The following is a 17,633-nucleotide window of genomic DNA, read 5'->3' on the forward strand; positions in this document are numbered from 1 at the left end:
GTGAAATAAGCCAGGCACAGAAAGAGAAACACCACATGTCCTACCTCATAAGTGAGAGCTAAGGAAGAAAGAAAGACCACAATAAAACGCTGAACTTTCAGAGGGGGAGAACAGACCTATAGTTACTAGAGGTGGGAAAGGGGGGTTAGGGAGTAATTTGGTAAGGGACACAAAGAATAATTACAATTTGTAATGAGGAACATGCTAATAATATTGATTTAGTCATCACATACTGTACATAAATACTGATAGTCAACTCTGCACCCTATAATTTGTATAATCAAAAATAAATAAATTTTTTAGGGAAAAAAATTTAAGTTTTTTTCTGTTTTCAAAAGGATAAAACATGGGTCAAAATAAATTATGTGTAGGATACTTACTTTGATATCATGAAATAGGGATTTCCCATATCTTTCTTTGTATAGTTTCCTAATGGTCAGTAGGTCTATTTCACTTCTGGCAATTAGAATCCTGATGATGGTTTTATTATGAAAACCAAAATCCTAAAAGATACAGAAAAGGCAGGGGGGATGGGGAAGGCGGCAATGAACAAAACGTTACCTAAAAGTCAATCTGTCCAAAATGGACTCATCCCCTTTTCTGTAGAAATTTGCTCTTCTTTCTGTAATCCTCAAACGCTGGCATCACTGTCTATGCAGTGCCCAAATTACATGCCAAGAGCCTTCTCTGTGACTTCACCCTCTCCCTTACTATGTGCTTACCATGAATTATTCCCTTTTATCTATTTTAGTTTTTAAATGCCCTGTAATCTATTTCCAGTGTCACAGTCTTGACTCTGACCTTTATCATTCCATCCTGATTCTGCAATAGTTTCTCCCTTTTTCCAGCCTTGTCAACCTTCACATTCCATTAAAAAAATGCAAATCTATGTGCTCTTTCTAGATAAAAATTCTTCCTTGTGGAGGGAAACATTCTCTACTTGATTCAATGAACATTGCTAAGCAAGATAGCAATTACATTTTCACTTTATAGTCTCCTCATTATTGAAAAATTGTAAAAATTAGAATTCCGGTTGCTTGAAATATTTGCTGATTTAAATTCAAATACTGAAAAACACAAAATCAATATCTGCGTACACGCCGCAGAAATAATATTACCTAACAAATCTATTTCAAATTGTCTCTTCAAATGGAGTGATTGTGACATCTACTGGCCCATAAGCATAATTTAATTTTTGTTGTCAATGAATTTACTAACAAACTTTTTCATAATTTGAGATTAAAATGAATGATCTAACCAAGTTTCCAAATTTAAATTGTATATAATTCACTTAAAGTTCACTGGAGAAAAAACAGATGGTTTCTTTGGTACAGGGGTAGTGAAAGCCTTTAGACCAATATTTGACATTTGAGGTCCTCATTTATCAAAAATTTGGTCATTTGAATATATGATCTCCCTTTTTACCTCTGAGCCATTTATGAGTACATATACCTGCCTTTTTGCCTTGTAACACACACACACAGATCAAGGATACAGTTTTAATATATTATTAGAATAAGTAGCTCTGAATTTGAGCATAATCAAAATCAGAGTAATTGTGATTATTTCCCCATGGTCATTCGCAAGTGAAGCTTCATTCTATTGTTGCAATGGTATGTTCTTTGGAGAAAGAAGCTGTTGAACTCATCCTATAGCATTGCCTAATACACTATTTCAAATATCTTTTTAATCAAATCAACTTTTTCTCCTTGGAAACAGAATAAAAGAGAAGCAGAGGACTGTGAGCATTGATCTTCCTCCTGTGTTCTTAGGCTACATGGGTTCTTCCTGTACATAAATAAAAAATACTCTTTGCACAAGACATAGAATAAAATATTTTTTACTATTAACGTATTTTCCCAGCATGCCAGCTACTTTCAAGAAGTTGGCTTGTAAAAATTACTTTGAGGATAAAACACTTGGATTCCTAAAATTATTATTACTGGATTCCTTTTAATAATTTTCTTTGTATTTTCAAGGCTATGACAAACTATAATGATCTATATGAGACCTTTTCTCTTTCTAAATATGTTTCATGCCCATTATGGGTAAGGTGTGCATTATCTCATTACTTCAGTGTTTGTTTACTTAAAAACAAATGCACCAAAGGATGTGCGATTTTCATACATGAAAGTGTAAAAAATATTCCAAATTAATTACAAGAATAGCTTTAGAGTTTATTGTTGTCTAGCTATCTCTAAGTACTTTTTGAAAATAACACTTTGTGCTTAAATATAATCATTAACATTATTTTGTGTTTTGAAACTTCAAGAATGTAGCAATCTCTTGCTGATAGTTTGTAATGTTTTGATGCCTTATATTTTGCACTTGCCTAAGTACGATGTGGGGGTCTCTGACAAAAAATCAAAGCATATGGATTTACCAGTTTCTTCACAACCTAAGAGACTCTAAAGCACATGGGGAGAAATAGACCCCAAAGAATCATATTTCTTAGGTACCTAAATTTGATACAGAAAGCAGAGAATTATTTTTATTTGAAGCATCTTATTTTTGGTGCATAAAACATTTTTTTCACTTGGGCATATTTTCTTTGAGATGTATATTTTCACATACAAGTTTAAAAATGGGAACCAATATTTAAATAATGGAAGTAATATTAGTTCTTTGAGAATACAGACATAATTTCTGGAGAAATTTTAAAAATGTGTGGGTCTTACTTACATGGATTGCATTGTATAATCTGTAAGCAAAATAGGCTGGTCTGTCTCGAACACAGAGAACTAGAAGAAAGTAGAGAGAAAAGAAACTTTGAGAGTGACAGTATATACTCTTCAGAATTTGAGAAACAATGAGAACACTTTATTTGTTGTTACAATCTTCACATTGTATTATAATTTCAACACTTAAAATAGTGGTAACAACATAACCCACTGCAAAAATATAGAGCAACAATATTATAATGAGTCATTTGGATTTTCATATGGTCTATATCTCTTGGAACTCTTAATTCCTTCATATAGCCTTTCTTCATATAGTGAACAAAAATTTATCCTTTTTATCTGGCAATTAAATAAATAGAGCTCAAAGAAACCTAGGCTACCACCGCTATAGTACATTTTTATTACTGTAAGATTCAATGCGACATACCCCCGTGCAATTTGTTCATCTTCCTGAATGATATTTTTAGTCCCTTATGGATCTGTGAGTAGATCTGAAGTATCTTAAGGAGAAACTGTATGGACCACAATTGGTCAAGACCAGTGTGAGCTGTCACCTAATCAAAACTGCTTTGGCATTAGAACAGCCTAGAGCCTGGTCAACAGTTGTCCTTGATGAAAGTCAGTCGTTGGTTGTAGACCTTCGACAGTGTTTATTTGAATAAGTCAACAAATTAATACCTGAATGAGTAACATATGAGAACCTATAACTTCCAGACAAAATAAAATCATCGTAACCGTGTTTTCTCTGTAGTTTTAGGTGATTATTTTAGATTTTGAGATCATGCCCTCATCTTTTGTTTTTAATACAGTGAACCCTGTGAACACTTGAGTCACTGCTAGAATGTAAGATCCTTGAGGGCAGGGACTTTGGGTTGTTGTTTTTATTATTGTCACTTCACTGTTCCATCTGCAGTTCCTAAGTCAGTGATCAGAGCATTAGGTGCTCAATAATGTTTATTGAATGAATGAATGAATCAGTTAAATGTTTCCTGGTATTTCTGAATATAATGAACATATTCTCTTCATGCCCCTGCTCTGTAGCAAGGGTCTATAGTGGAAAGAGTTATTGTGAGATTCAGGTCACATGATTCCTAGTCTTACTTTGTTGCTAATCAGCTGATAGACTTTGATGCCGTCACTTAACCTCCTTAGGCCTTAATTATAAAATGAGGGAGTTTGATGTGATATATGATTAAAAATTTTGTTGAGAACTTGCTGAAAAATCCCCTATTCTCAGAAAAATACACAGATGTAAATAGTCATCTTTTGTATACTATTTCAGGGGTCTCAGAATTCACTAAACTATTTTCATGGAGTCCTAGCTTAAAATTCCATTAGCAGATAAACTATAAAAATTCTGTTATCTCTCAGCTCCCATGGTGATGTATGTCTGTGAATGGGAAATCACAATATTCATTTATTCAACAAGTATCTGAGTGATTTATTTGTTGTCTACTTACTATGGGGATATTTCACAATGACCGCTCATTTGCAGTCCTTAAAATGTGTGCCATCAAGTCACAGCACAGTATGAGATAAAGCATGGTTAATTCAACAGTAGTTTTCATGGGTAACTACCACTCTTTCTCCCTCTGTGGAGGGGTGGATGTCTTTTCTTATTTAGGAAGGAGCAGGAGCAGGAGGTGCCCTTCTTTCACTACAGCCTATGGAAATCACCACTAAGTCATAACCTGGTAAATCTCTTTTGTCACAGAGATTTATATGTCCAAAATACAAATTTATTAGCAATGGTGAAAAAAATATTTTTTTCCTCATGGGGAGAAGAAAGCCACATTGCATTTGTCTCCATTTGAACAAGGGAATGGACGTCAGCAATATAAAACGGATTTAACAGTGTTGAAACCTAGTGCCCGAGAGACAACATCTGAGAATTCCATTTCCTAGTATGACAACTGAAGCAGCTATTAGGGAAGGGTGTCAGTTCATTAAATTATCAGGTTGCCAGTTTAGTGCATCATATAAGTAGCTGATATACTTTTCCTCTGTAGAGGTTACTTCCCTTTTAAATAATTAAATTCATGGGAAATGACTCAGTCAAGAGCTTACTCATGCACCTGTAATTCAGTCAGAGCCAGTCAGCATTTGTTGTGGCATGAGAACTCTGCTGTATACCAAATAAATTATTACTTACCAATTGCAACTAGTAGCTCCTGAAAGTATCCGTCATAACATTCATTAATGGCATCTACAATGTCTTGCCCAGAAATATTTTGAAATTCCTGAAAAACTTCAACAAATTGATATAATTCAAGGGAGACTTTGTAAATATTATAAATTGAAAATATAAATGTTGATTATATTGCTATGCATAGTGAAGATAAATGCTTTCTCTAAAATAGTAGAAAACATTATGGCTATTGGTTGTGTTCGATATAGCTATTCTTTGAAACAAATACAAATACTCTAAGTTAGTAGAGTCAACATAAATCTTGGACTTGAAAGACCCGTTATTGTTCTCTTTTCCTTGTGAACAATTGCCACCTCTACTGGGATCTACTAACTTTACACTGCTGACTTTAGCTGAGAGGAAGGACACGACCAGCCATTATTTTAGGACATATACAGTGGTCAGTCAGACTTGTCGACAGCGAACTTTCTACTAGAGCTTAAATATGAGAATTAAGTGTAAAAGTCCTCTGAGTGACAATTAAAACAGTGGTTACAAAACCTATGAAGATTATTGGGACAGATATGAAACCACCTTTAAGAGCATAGAGTTTACTGACTTAGAATTGTACTAATTTAAGTTTCCTTACTTCAAGAACTTACTCATCTCACTTTATCCCAGGCAAAGTTTTCATCCATTCTTATAGCAAATTAGAAGCAAAGAGGTGTCTTTTCATTATTATTAGTATCTCTGACATATAAAGTATAGAGGTGGGGGCTGGGTTAGGGTAGGCCATCTTTTAAAAATTTTTATAGGGCCGGCCCGGTGGCGCTCTCGGTAGAGTGCGGCACTTGGGAGCGCCGTGGCACTCCTGCCGAGGGTTTGGATCCCATATAGAGACTGGTCCGCTCACTGGTTGGGCACGGTGTGGGTGCGACACCGAGGGTTGCGATCCCGTTACCGGTCACGAAAAAAAAGACAAAAAAGAAAAAAAAAATTTATATACTTTTGTGCGTTTTATATAGAATTTTTTTTTTTTTAATTTTAAAGAAGGGAAAAAGAAAGGTACAGCAATTTGGGGAAAGTCAAACAACACACTAACTAATAAAAGTATGCCTTTTAGACCAACAAGGCACTACTGATATTGCATAAATCATGACATCAATGATGATCTTGACTTATACTTTCAAGACAACATATAATATACCTAATAGGAAATAACTAATGTATGAAGGGTCTTCAAAAATTCATGGAAAGATTTGTATTATCTTTCAGTTTCATATTTCCACAAACTTTTAAAAGTACACTTTTATTTGAGTAAGTTCTCCATTAAAAACATAATTTTTTAAAGGTTTAGTTTGTGAAAGTTATATAATTGTTATCAGAAAAAATGAAATTATAGGGAAACCTTTATCCTTCAGTATTGTCATTAAATGAGGCATGTCTGAATAAATAATTCAAAATAAGTACCTTTGCAATAACTGACTTGTCTCTATTTCTATGTAACATTTATTCTTTTTTTCCCCTAGTTAACCACTTGCTTTTTATTATATAATCAGCTGAGTAGCCAGAAAGAAACACAATTGATAATTACCCAGCAACAGCTGCTGGTAGCTCTTGTTGCACAGGATCACTTGCAGCATGGTTTTATGCTCCCCTGTCTTCTGCTGACAGGCTTCCCACAAGACCTGAAACATCAGACAGCTGGGAAATAGCATCAGAACCACCCCAGACCATTTTAACCGAGGTTCTTTTCAGTCAGTTCGAGAGCTGGTTCTAGTTACCATTGCATCCTGAGCAGCCATAGCGGGGTCTGCAAATCCTTCCTGTCTGTTTCCCTGTAAAATAAGCACAGGCTTGCTTTGTAAATGTTTTTAGTCAACAACCCATACAGGACTATTGGGACAAAAAATCCTTGAACCACCAAACACTCTGGTCATTCCTGAGAAAGTTCTTTCATTATTTGAAGGAGGAGAGGATCCATTTCTTGATTACTTCAGCAAATATTACATAGGTTTTTCTTTTTATTTTTTTATGTGAGCTCTTTTATTTTTTCTTTGCAGCAGTGGTAATCTTTGGAAGATGTTGAGTATTTCTGAATTTTCCATTTCTCTGTGAAGCATCTTCCCCATGAAACTGAGTATCTATTTCCTGACAGTAGGTGGTAGGGGTGGGATTTACCATTATTAGAGTGAAAATGCAGAGAGAAAGTCAGTTCCTGATTTGCAAAATAGGATTTATGCAGCAACAAAATAGTCATGAAATCCAGACTTTGTAGAGTGAGAGTATTTTGTAAATTTGTTTAACTCCCCTGCCCTTAACCATATAAAGAACAGACATGGTCCAGTTGACCATTCCAAACAGGAAGGAAGGAGGGAGGGTAACAAATGCAGGGCCCACTGGTCCCTGAGGATTATGAGGGCAGGAGGGGAGAAAGAGGTAGGAAGGGGAGGTGATTAGACAGTTCATTTAATCTCTCTTTTGGGGTCAGGATGTGATGAGGAGACTTTTTTCTTCCTTTTTTTAAACTATGCTGAGAAAGCACTGAGGGTACATTGGCTTCTGCCCCTATCATCTTTTAGGACTGTGGAAATGGCCACATTGCAGTGAACTCAGTGAAAGAGCAAGATTGGGCCAAGGGAGGTCCTGAATACAACTCCCTTGAATCAAACTCAGGAATACCACTAATAGGACCCCACATTGCTTACCTCCTCCTGATGGATGGAGGAACTGATGGGAGAGCTTGAAAGATGGAGTTGTTTATGATCATGGCAGAGTGTTCCAGTAGCCAAAGGCTACAGAGTAGACCACACTGACTAGAACTGTATGGGAGACCAGCTGGACCTCAGGGGGATCTTTAGCTCCAGTGAGAATAAAGGTGAGGCTAAATCATCAAGAAAGTTTACTTGGCTCTGACCAAACTGAGACATAGAAAGGATCACAAATTAACCACCTGCATATTTTGTCAGCTAAGACTTAGAAATGCCCATCTCCATCGGCACTTCATGTAGAACAGGTCCAGAATTGCCTGAAACTGCCATTCCATAGCCAAGATCAGCAAGGATGCATAAAATATCTTGATGACCTGAGGACAGTATCATCTTCTTGATGCCAAGACACTTTCTAAGCCACACGCACACATCTTTCTTCTACCAAGAACCCTCTTAGAGAGAAGAAGGGGGGATGACCAGAAATCTGGGAGTCGAGTATTTAACTCAATTAAAGTAAAAATGAAATTGAACATGTGCCCACGCTGATGGTTCAAAGTGTTATACAGATTAAATTTGCCACATTAGACTAAATGATAGTTTTTTTTTCTTTCTTTTTTTTTTTTTTCCTTTTTTGTCTTTTTTACTGACCGGCAACAGGATCGCAACCCTCGGTATTGCGCTCGCACCGCGCTCAGCCAGTGAGTGGGAACTGGTCTCCACATGGGATCCGAACCCTCGGTGGGATTGCGCTTGCACCGCGCTCAGCCAGTGAGCGGGAACTGGTCTCCACATGGGATCCGAACCCTCGGTGGGAGCACCACTGCGCTCCCAAGCGGCGCACTCTCCAGTGCGCCACCCGGCCAGCCCGACAGTTTTTTTTCTTGCTAACCAAAAGCTGGGCACAGATGAGAAAGTTCACTTAATTCACAGAGTAATAAAAAAGCTGTGTTTTTTTGTGAATAAATTTGTAGCCCTTGAAAATTTCACACTTAATCATAATTCAGAAGTTGTGCGTCATTCAACAGTGACAACTGATGGGAGGCAAACATGAGCCTGTCAGATACATTTCTTCAGCCTCATTTCCTTTGCTTAAAATATCAAGTGACTAAGAATGCTTGCATGCAAGCCTTATTTTTAAAATCTGTATATTTGTGCATAGATGTGTGTCTTATGCATATATGAACAAGGAATAGAAGACAACATTTAAAGAATGAAAGTAATTTTATAGAGTGAAAGCACTGAGTGTTATTTTACCATCAAATCATAAAAGTGTTAATGTGCAGGGACCTTAGGGGTCATATAGTTCCATCCCTTATTGTGGAGATAAAAATAAATGGGCCTAGAGATATTAGGAGGATTGCCCAAGGTCTGATTGTTAGAGAAGCATGATTATGAGACTTCGGCAGCATTTCTAGCTCTGATATCTGGTTACCATATTCTTCCCTTAGCCTAAAGAACTCATTATTTTCAGACAATCTCCTCTGGCCACCTTTCGAATTTTTCCTTATGGCTTTAATTTACACGAAGCAACAAATAACTGAAAACAATATGCGACATCTTCCATGAATATCTGCCATTTATTTAATAACACTAACTTGTCATGGCAATTCATAGCTTGAATCTCATTTGATCTACCGTAGCACTTGATGCAGTTGTCACCCTCTTCTCCTTACTACACTTGCATCCCTGGGATTCCAGAATTCACTCTCTTTTTCTTTCCTCCCATTACGTGTGTTACTCCCCAGTCCTGTGAACTGGTTCCTCTAACTTTTAAATCTCTTAATTTTTGAGTGTCCCAGGACTCAGTCTTTGACTGTCTTCTTGTCTGTACTTACATTCCTTCTCTTGGTAATCTTATCTATTCATGTGGCTTTAAATTCCATCTATGTTGTGATGATACCCAGATTTATATCTCTAGCTGAGATCTATCATCCGAACTTCGGGTGTGAATATCCCAGTTGCCAACTCAGCATCTCCACTTGATTTTCTAATGTACATATCAGATGCGACATGTTCAAAATCCCACTCCTGGTCTCCCTTTGCCTCAAAACCTCCTGTATACCTGCTCTTTCAGGTCTCAGTTTATGACCATTCTCCACTACACCCTGCCCTACAATTCTTATCCCCTTTACCCTGCTCTGCCATATCTCTCATCACTTCTTAACATTCTACATAATGGACCTACTTATTAGGTTTATGTTTAATTCTCTGTATCCCCTTGCTAAAATGTAAGCTTCTTTGTCTCTTGCATTCACCAATAATTCCCAATTGTATAAAATCATGCTTGGCACATTGTAGAAATTCAAGAAATCATCACGGGAAAGGTAAAGAAATAACTTTTAGGTACAAGACTTCAAAGATCAACTAGTAGATGTGGGAAGATTTTCTGAATCATTGAAATTTTTTTAGTGTTCTCTAATCAAACTATGTAGCTACATAAACTCCTACCCTTGCAAAGTTGGTGAGAAATATTTAAGAGTTTTCTTCAAATATCTGTAGTCTTGTTTGGAAAGATAATATTTTGCGACATTTAACTTGAAATGTTGCCCTTCTGTTTATTTTCCTATGCAGTTGCCAAGACAATTTTAAGCAGACTGGTGGATTAAACATATGTGAATAAATAAATTTGTGATTTGGCTTTTTTTCACAAAGGCAGAGTCAAGATGAAAGTCTAAGATAGCCACATGGTATGTTTAATTGATGTAAATACTAAAGAAATGGCATAAATGAGTACAGAATTTGGGTTAGAAGCAAGAAAAAAAAAAGAGAAGGGAAGAAATTAAGGAAACTAACGTTTGGTTTAAAGTCGATAAATTGTTGACAATAACATCCCCAGTGGTCTCGCTGTGCAAGTTTGAGAAACTGTCATAAGAAGAATTTCGAAAGCGAGCTGAGGAGTAAGCATCCAATGGGGTAGTTTCCATCTTTCTCTTTGTGAAAACATTTATCATCTCCAGTGTGATTTGCACATGCTGATTAATTAATCTCTAAGTGACTAATTTTTCATTATTTGACAGATAATTAGATCTTCCATAAATCTAGTGTAATAAATGCATGCAGGAAGTGTTGTGAGCCAGTTTAATGATTGGCATTAGTTTTCGAGAAGAACGTGTTCCAGCTTAGTTGTTTCCTTATTAGCAATAGTCATGTCAGAAAACTCTTTATAAAGTAAAAAATCTCTCCCAGAAAATCTGACAATATTTCCACTTCACCAATACCTTAAGGCTCCTATGCTCCAGTTCCCCCAATCTCTATTAATTCACAATAAAGGATGTGCCTGAATGTTAATGATGTCAAAAAGATGAAAGCCATGGACCGTCTTTCCTTTGTTTCTGAAAGTGAAGATGCACAGGGAGGGAGAAGACATAGCTGGAGAATTATAGAATATTTGTGTTTGGAGGGAATTGAGAGAAGAATGCGTCCACATTCTTTAATGTACAGAGCCAATTCCTGAATCTCAAGAAGGCCAAGTGATAAATTTAAGGACATAGGATGGTACTTCAAAAAGTTCATGGAAAGATTCGTATTATCTTTACTTCTGTGTTTCTACAAACTTTTTGAGGTATCCTTGTACCACTGAATTACAACAGAGCCAAGAGGAAAAGATATATGTCTTGTTTTACACACACAGTCACAAGCAAACACACATACATATAGATAATACATAGGTGCAGGGGAGGGGGGAGAGAGAGAGCGAGAGAGCGAGAGAGTGAGAGAGCGAGAGAGCGAGAGAGAGAGAGAGAGAGAGAGAGAGAGAGAGAGAGGAGAATATGCAGCACCACACAGTTATCTGGCTGGAACTGATCAGCTCCAAATTTCACAACCGTTTAGGAAGAAATTCCTTTTTCTTTCTATAAAATATCTAGACAGATTCTCCCTGGAATGGTGTACTCCACAGGCAGTGATCAAAAGAACTGACGAACTTTTTCAATTCCTAATTCACTTCACACCTTTTCCAGTCTTCTAAATTTACTAACTCAAATCCTAAATCAGTTCCAAACTGGAGTGCCATTCATGTAGAAGTCAGAAGTCAATAGGAAATATTTAATATATTTAAAGACTTGAGAGAAATCATACATTTTACTAAGCAGTATGAATTATCATGAGAAGTCCAATCTTCAAGAAGACTATTATTAAATGAGATTATATTAAGATAAGTCTTTTATAATTTTGTTACCTCTACTTTCTATTATGCATTAAGTAATCTCTGTGAAATATGTATTATTTTATACTTGTGTGTTTTATATTTTAAGGAAAATGTACTGTGACGCCTTGTAAGTATATAATGTTAAAGTAAATTTTATTAATTTTCTTTGGCTTCCTCTAAAATTTGAGTCTCAATTCACCCTCACTTTTTGGCATTCTATACTAAAAGAAAACTTTACCACATTTAAAAAAAGCTGTTTCAAATTTATATACATGCACACACACTCACACACACATACACACGATATTCCAACTCTAAAAATCAAATTTAAGAATACCGTATCCTGTAAATTTGTAATTCAAATTAGGTGTAGTCCAATAATAAAATAAACTGTTGTGTGTTATTTTAAAATATGTGTGTGTTTACACAGATAATATTATTATATACACAACTACACATACTCACATATATACTCTATCAATAATAAAGCATCATCGTTTGATTTCAGGATAAAGGAATGCAATTATGAATAAGATTGATTGCCCTGTTACATCAAGAGAAGGCACTTGTTTATTGATTTTTTTCCTTGTAATTTATTTTCTCCCATATTTCATTTTCAGAACTGTGTGTCTTTTTGCCTGAAATATAAGAATGTTTGCTTTATGAAAATATACTGCAATTTGATTCTTAGATGTCAGTTACTTTTAGGTGGTTTATAGTTCAACCTTTAAAGAGGTGCAGAAATTGTAAGAGGTTATGTAAGTTTTGATCATTGACACTTTACCAAATAGAAGTAAAATTGGAGTGGAACCCAATGGTGTTGGTAGTAGGAGCAATGAAATTTAACAAGTGAGTGTATTTAGGCCTGGTTCAGGTTAGCCCTTTCATTAAGTAGATGTGTGATTTTGGACCAGATACTTCCTCTGAGTTTCAGTTGCCTCATCTCTAAGAGAAGGGGATATTTCCAGTTGGATTCCCAGGGAAGCTGACTTTGAGAGAGAGATCAGCATATGCCTGTTTATTAGGGAATGTGTTTGGGATCCACACCCATGAAAAGGAAGGAAAAGGAGAAGGATTTAGCAGAAGGAGAAGTTGAGCTGTGATGTAATCCCAATGGAATAAAATGTGGTCCTAAGGAAAATAATTTTTTTCCTACTAGAGAACTCACATTTTTCTTCAATTAATTGAAATAATTTTCTAGTTGGATATTAAAATACTAAAAAGTTGCTTGATATTAGGATGCACTGAGGGATTTACAATGGGTCCCTTGGCTTTACTGTATCGAGAGCAATGTCTATGCCACGAAGAATCTCTGAGTGGAAACGTGTTTATATTTGTATTATATACCATCATTATTCTAAAATTAAAAAAAAATAACCCTTCTAGATTGATAAAATGTTTTAATGAAAATCAATTTAATAAAATTTAAATATTAGGAACTATTCAATTGCATGTTGCCAAGTGAGATTATCTTAAAATATTAATAATTATTATTAAAAATGTTTTTTTCTATAAGTGACTTCAACTTCTCTTACAAATTAAAATAAGCTCATTCTTACAACAACTTACCCAGAAGTCTCAATTTGGACTATGAAAAACTAACCTATTTTCTCTCCATCGATGTGATCCTAGGGAATAAAATCCTCAGAATAGGACTTGATTAATTGAGGTTGGTGTATAGGTAGTTTTATGAACTGTGCAGTCAAACCATACCAATCCAAATTAAGCCAAACCAGACCAAAACTAAGCACATATATAAAGCAAATTCTTAATTTCATTTATAAAAATTCTATATAAAAATTGAAATCTGTAATTTAATCAAAAGGTCAATAGATTTAGTTGGTAACATGCCCCTTTTTTCAACAGAACAATTTGAAGGAATTCAGTCAGCTCAAATTACCAGTCTTTCCTCAGTGTGGGGTAGTAAATACCTGGCTTCCTCAGCAACATTTTTTGGGGAGGGGTTTCTTTATTCCTAATTCAAAATTGACAATAACTTTGGTGTGTATACACACACCAACACACACACAGGATAAAAAAAGAATTATAATCCATGTTGACTGGCAATAAATGGAATTACTAGTTTGTGTTTCAGCCTGGTATATATATTCATTCTTTAACTGAATTATACAAGAAAGGTATAAAGTAAGAATGCAATTCTGCCATTTGCAGCAACATGGGTGAGCTTGGAGAAAATTACATTAAGTGAAATAAGCCAGGCACAGAAAGAGAAATACTACATTTTTTGACTTATATGTGCAAGCTAAAAAAGCTGATCATAGAAGTAGATAGAATGGTGGATATTAGAGATAGGTGGGGGGAAGGGATAGTGGGTGATGGGGAAAGGATGGTCAGTGAATACAAAATATTAGGAGAAAGGAAGAACAGGATCTAGTGTCTATAGTAATACAGTCTACAGTTAACAAGAAAATACTGTGTATCTTTGAATAGTAGTCAAGATGATGTTGAATGTTCGTAACACAAACAAGTGACAAATGTTTGAGGTAATGGATGTACTAAGCATCCTGATATGATCATTGCACACAGTATGAATGTACCCAAATATCATATTGTACTTTATAAACATATACAATTATCATGGGTCAATTAAGAAAAATAAAAAGAGAGGAAAAAGAGAGAATTAGAGAATAGAATAGTGGTCACTGGACACAGGGAAATGGAGGGCGGCGGGGCTGGGGGGTCTAGGGGAAAGGCTGGTGGACTGGTACAAAGTTACCAAGTTACAGTCAGACAGGAAGAATAACTTGGGATGTGCTAGAGTAATAATAGCTTATAATACTGTATTGTATATTTCAAGATAGCCAGAAAAGGGGATCTTGAATGTTGTAACCAAAAAGAAATGATAAATGTTTAGATGACAGATATTATAACTATTCTGATTCGATCATTATACAACATATGCATGTACTGAAACAATGGACTGTACCCCATAAACATGTACAATGAAAAAAAATAAATTAAAACTTTTAAAATTCCAGCAATATTTAAAAAACAGAAACAAAAACAAAATAGGTATAAAGTACAGTATAAAGCGTTTTTGTTGTTGTTGTTGCGGCTGACCAGTATGGGGATCCGAACTCTTAATCTTGGTGTTACAACACCACACCCTAAACAACTGGAGTAACCGGCCAGTCCCAGTATATAGTCTTTAATCACAAAAAATACACATTAAGGGAAACTACATCTCTTGTGTTTGTATATGTTAATCTACCCCAAATGAGAAAGATAGCAAAATGGTATAATAAGAAAAAGGAAATGAGGTAGTAAACATGCACACAGGCCATTGATATTCTAAAGAAGCAATTTATCATTAATAGCTATTTTCTCACATTAACTATTTTCTGTATACAGACTAGTTCCAGACAGGGTAAAGCAATTCTTAGCTTCAAACTTCATTTGTGAGAAATGATACAATAATTTAACTTTAGAAATGGAGGAAAAGTTGTCCCATTTAAAAAAAAAACAAATTTTTGTAAAATAAAAAAAAATTGCTATAAAGATTTTAAAACCTCCAATTTTTCGGGGGGGGGAACAGAAATTAGCACAAGGCTATGGGTCTATTTTCCTGAATGGTTGGAAAATCTTCTGCATTTTCCCCCCAGACCTAAAGATTTCCTTGTCTTCTTCATTCTATAATCTGAGCTGGGACACCAAGCATTCAGTCTAACAGCTCTCACTGCTAGAATATGCTACGAAGAGAATCTGAGCAGTAAAATAGAGGAATTCTTCTCAATAGCTGTTTCCTGCCTAAATATATGTCCCTTGCCTCCTGCTGAGTTTTCTCATTGCTTCTTGTATAAATTCAGCATATACTCAGGACGCATCTAATTGATTTGATCGATACAAACTCAAAGAGAATGGAATTATAGGTATTAAAGAGATGCTAAGAAGGAAAACTAGTTTTTATTTGCAATAAATCAGGTTCTCTTAATTTAATTCAAAAGTGAGGCTCTCAGTGCAAGTTTCCTTCTTTTTGATGTGGTAAATTATCGTGACATTTGAGAATTAAAAATTTTCCCTATCATCTCACATTCTACTCTAAAATTTCCCAATGGCTCTCTACTGTTTACAGGATCCTCTTCAGTCTAGCATCTCAGCCGGTTCTCTAGTCAGACAAACTTTCCCTTTTCTACAGGAGTCCATTGAGCCAGTTGGTATGAACCACTTCCTCCTCTCCACATATGCAAAGGATGCTCATTTTCCAACACTCTGTTAAAGACTCATTGTGTATGAAGGCCTCTTCTTTTATGTTATCAGCATTGAACTTTGTTCACTCAGACTTTCTAAAGAATTTCTTTGTGCCATTTATTTCTCAAAACTGTGAACTGCTTACCATGTGTCATGTACAGAGTTTAATTATAAAGTTACAAAGGTGAATAGGACATAATTCTCATGCTTAGAGAACTCAGTCTACTGGGAGAGATGGACATGCAAGCAAATTCAATATTATGTGGTAAGAAATAATAGAAATGCATATAAAGGCTTGGTGGAGAGCAATTACTACGGAGTGAAAGAAGCCTCTAAAGAGTAGTTTCCTTGAGAGGTCTGATGAAAAACGATTGCCTCATTGCACACTAGCATTTTTGAAACTTGCTTGTTTTGGTCTTTGTTGGAACAACCCAGCAAAAAAAAAAAAAAAAAAAAAAAAAAAACATAGGTAAATGTTGGACCAAATTGTTTTTATGCCACAAACAGAAGAGAAAAAATAAAAGATTGAAATATAGACTCATCTTTGGCCTCATCTCATAAAAAACTAATTATTCACGGTAGAATTAATAATGTAGAAATTAAAATTAGCTTTACATGATATTTTATTTCCTCTTTGGTAATGTAATAAACATCATCACTTTACAAGTAAGATTAAAGGTAGGTCGAAGAAAGTTTCATACACTGGTCTTTTAAAAGATCATTCATTCGTTTGAAATGGTGACATGATAAAAGTATGTTCAGAAATGTAAAGCATGGCTAAAATTGCAAAGACATTTTCCTTCTTAAAATACTTTTAAGAAAGAATGCAGGGAATTTTACTTTATTACTATTTTTTTCCTGCTAGTGCTGTAGTTTATTTTCACTAAAAATAGTGAGTCATCACAATGTAAAGTAAGAGACACCATTTCTGGCATACTCTGCTAAAACCTATATCTCTTTTTATCTTCAATTTGTTTACTTATTCGTTTATTTTAATTGACACATTGTAATTGTACATGCTTGTGGGGTACAATCTGATGTTTTGATACATATGTATGTTGTATAATGATCGGGTCAGGGTAGTTAATATAACCATCACCTCATGTGTTTATTTCTTTGTGGCTAAAACATTCAAAAGCCTCTCCTCTAGCTAAAATGTAATATACAAAACTTAACTGTTAACCTTAGTCAGGCTACTGTGCCATAGAACACCAGAACTTATTCCTTCTAACTGTAACTTTGAACCAGTTGGCCAAACTCTCCCTATTTTCTGCTTCTCCTCTCTCCTCAGTTATTTGCTTTTTCTTTTCTTTTTTTCTTTGCTTATATATGCTATTATTTTGGAAATTCTCTTTATGCCTAATGCAGTCATCTGTGTAAGTTTTCTACTTATTGGCATGGACATCTTTATACTTACCATCTTCTGTTGCCCATTTGTCTTCTTGGTTGCAGCATTCAATTTTCTTTTTCAACTTTGATGCACACTGATAGCTGACTGCCAAACTTGTTTCAACTTCCTTAAAGACGAACAGCTGAACTATGTTTTGTGCTACCCTTGATATTTAGTAGGTCTATCTGACTGAGGTTTAGCCAATGAAATCTGAGCAGAAATGATATGCATCACAATGATGCCCATGAAAACTCTCATGAACAATCCTCCATTGTCTTTTAGCTTTTGCAGGTTGAAGATAGGCATGATACTGCTAGGTGTGAAGGTGGATAGAGACTGAGTCTCTGCATCACTTCTTGAAGGGGAG

The 17,633-nt window shown here is 35.3% G+C and overlaps 1 protein-coding gene across 1 annotated transcript in view; it reads right to left on the minus strand.

Annotated features, from left to right (window-relative positions):
* Positions 1–380: 380 nt before the first annotated feature.
* ANXA10 (annexin A10) overlaps positions 381–17,633 on the minus strand; it is a gene marked incomplete at its 3' end in the record, with an annotated part of 101,184 nt that continues 83,931 nt past the window's right edge. Inside the window, exons 8-12 of the mRNA XM_008586354.1 lie at positions 6,594–6,647; positions 6,404–6,497; positions 4,834–4,929; positions 2,683–2,741; positions 381–503 (exon numbers count right to left, since the gene is read on the minus strand). Coding sequence (XP_008584576.1) covers positions 381–503; positions 2,683–2,741; positions 4,834–4,929; positions 6,404–6,497; positions 6,594–6,647 — 426 coding nt within the window. The remainder of the gene's footprint in view (positions 504–2,682; positions 2,742–4,833; positions 4,930–6,403; positions 6,498–6,593; positions 6,648–17,633) is intronic.

Source organism: Galeopterus variegatus, unplaced genomic scaffold (assembly GCF_000696425.1).
Source record: "Galeopterus variegatus unplaced genomic scaffold, G_variegatus-3.0.2 Scaffold3960, whole genome shotgun sequence".
Taxonomy (NCBI): Eukaryota; Metazoa; Chordata; class Mammalia; order Dermoptera; family Cynocephalidae; genus Galeopterus; species Galeopterus variegatus.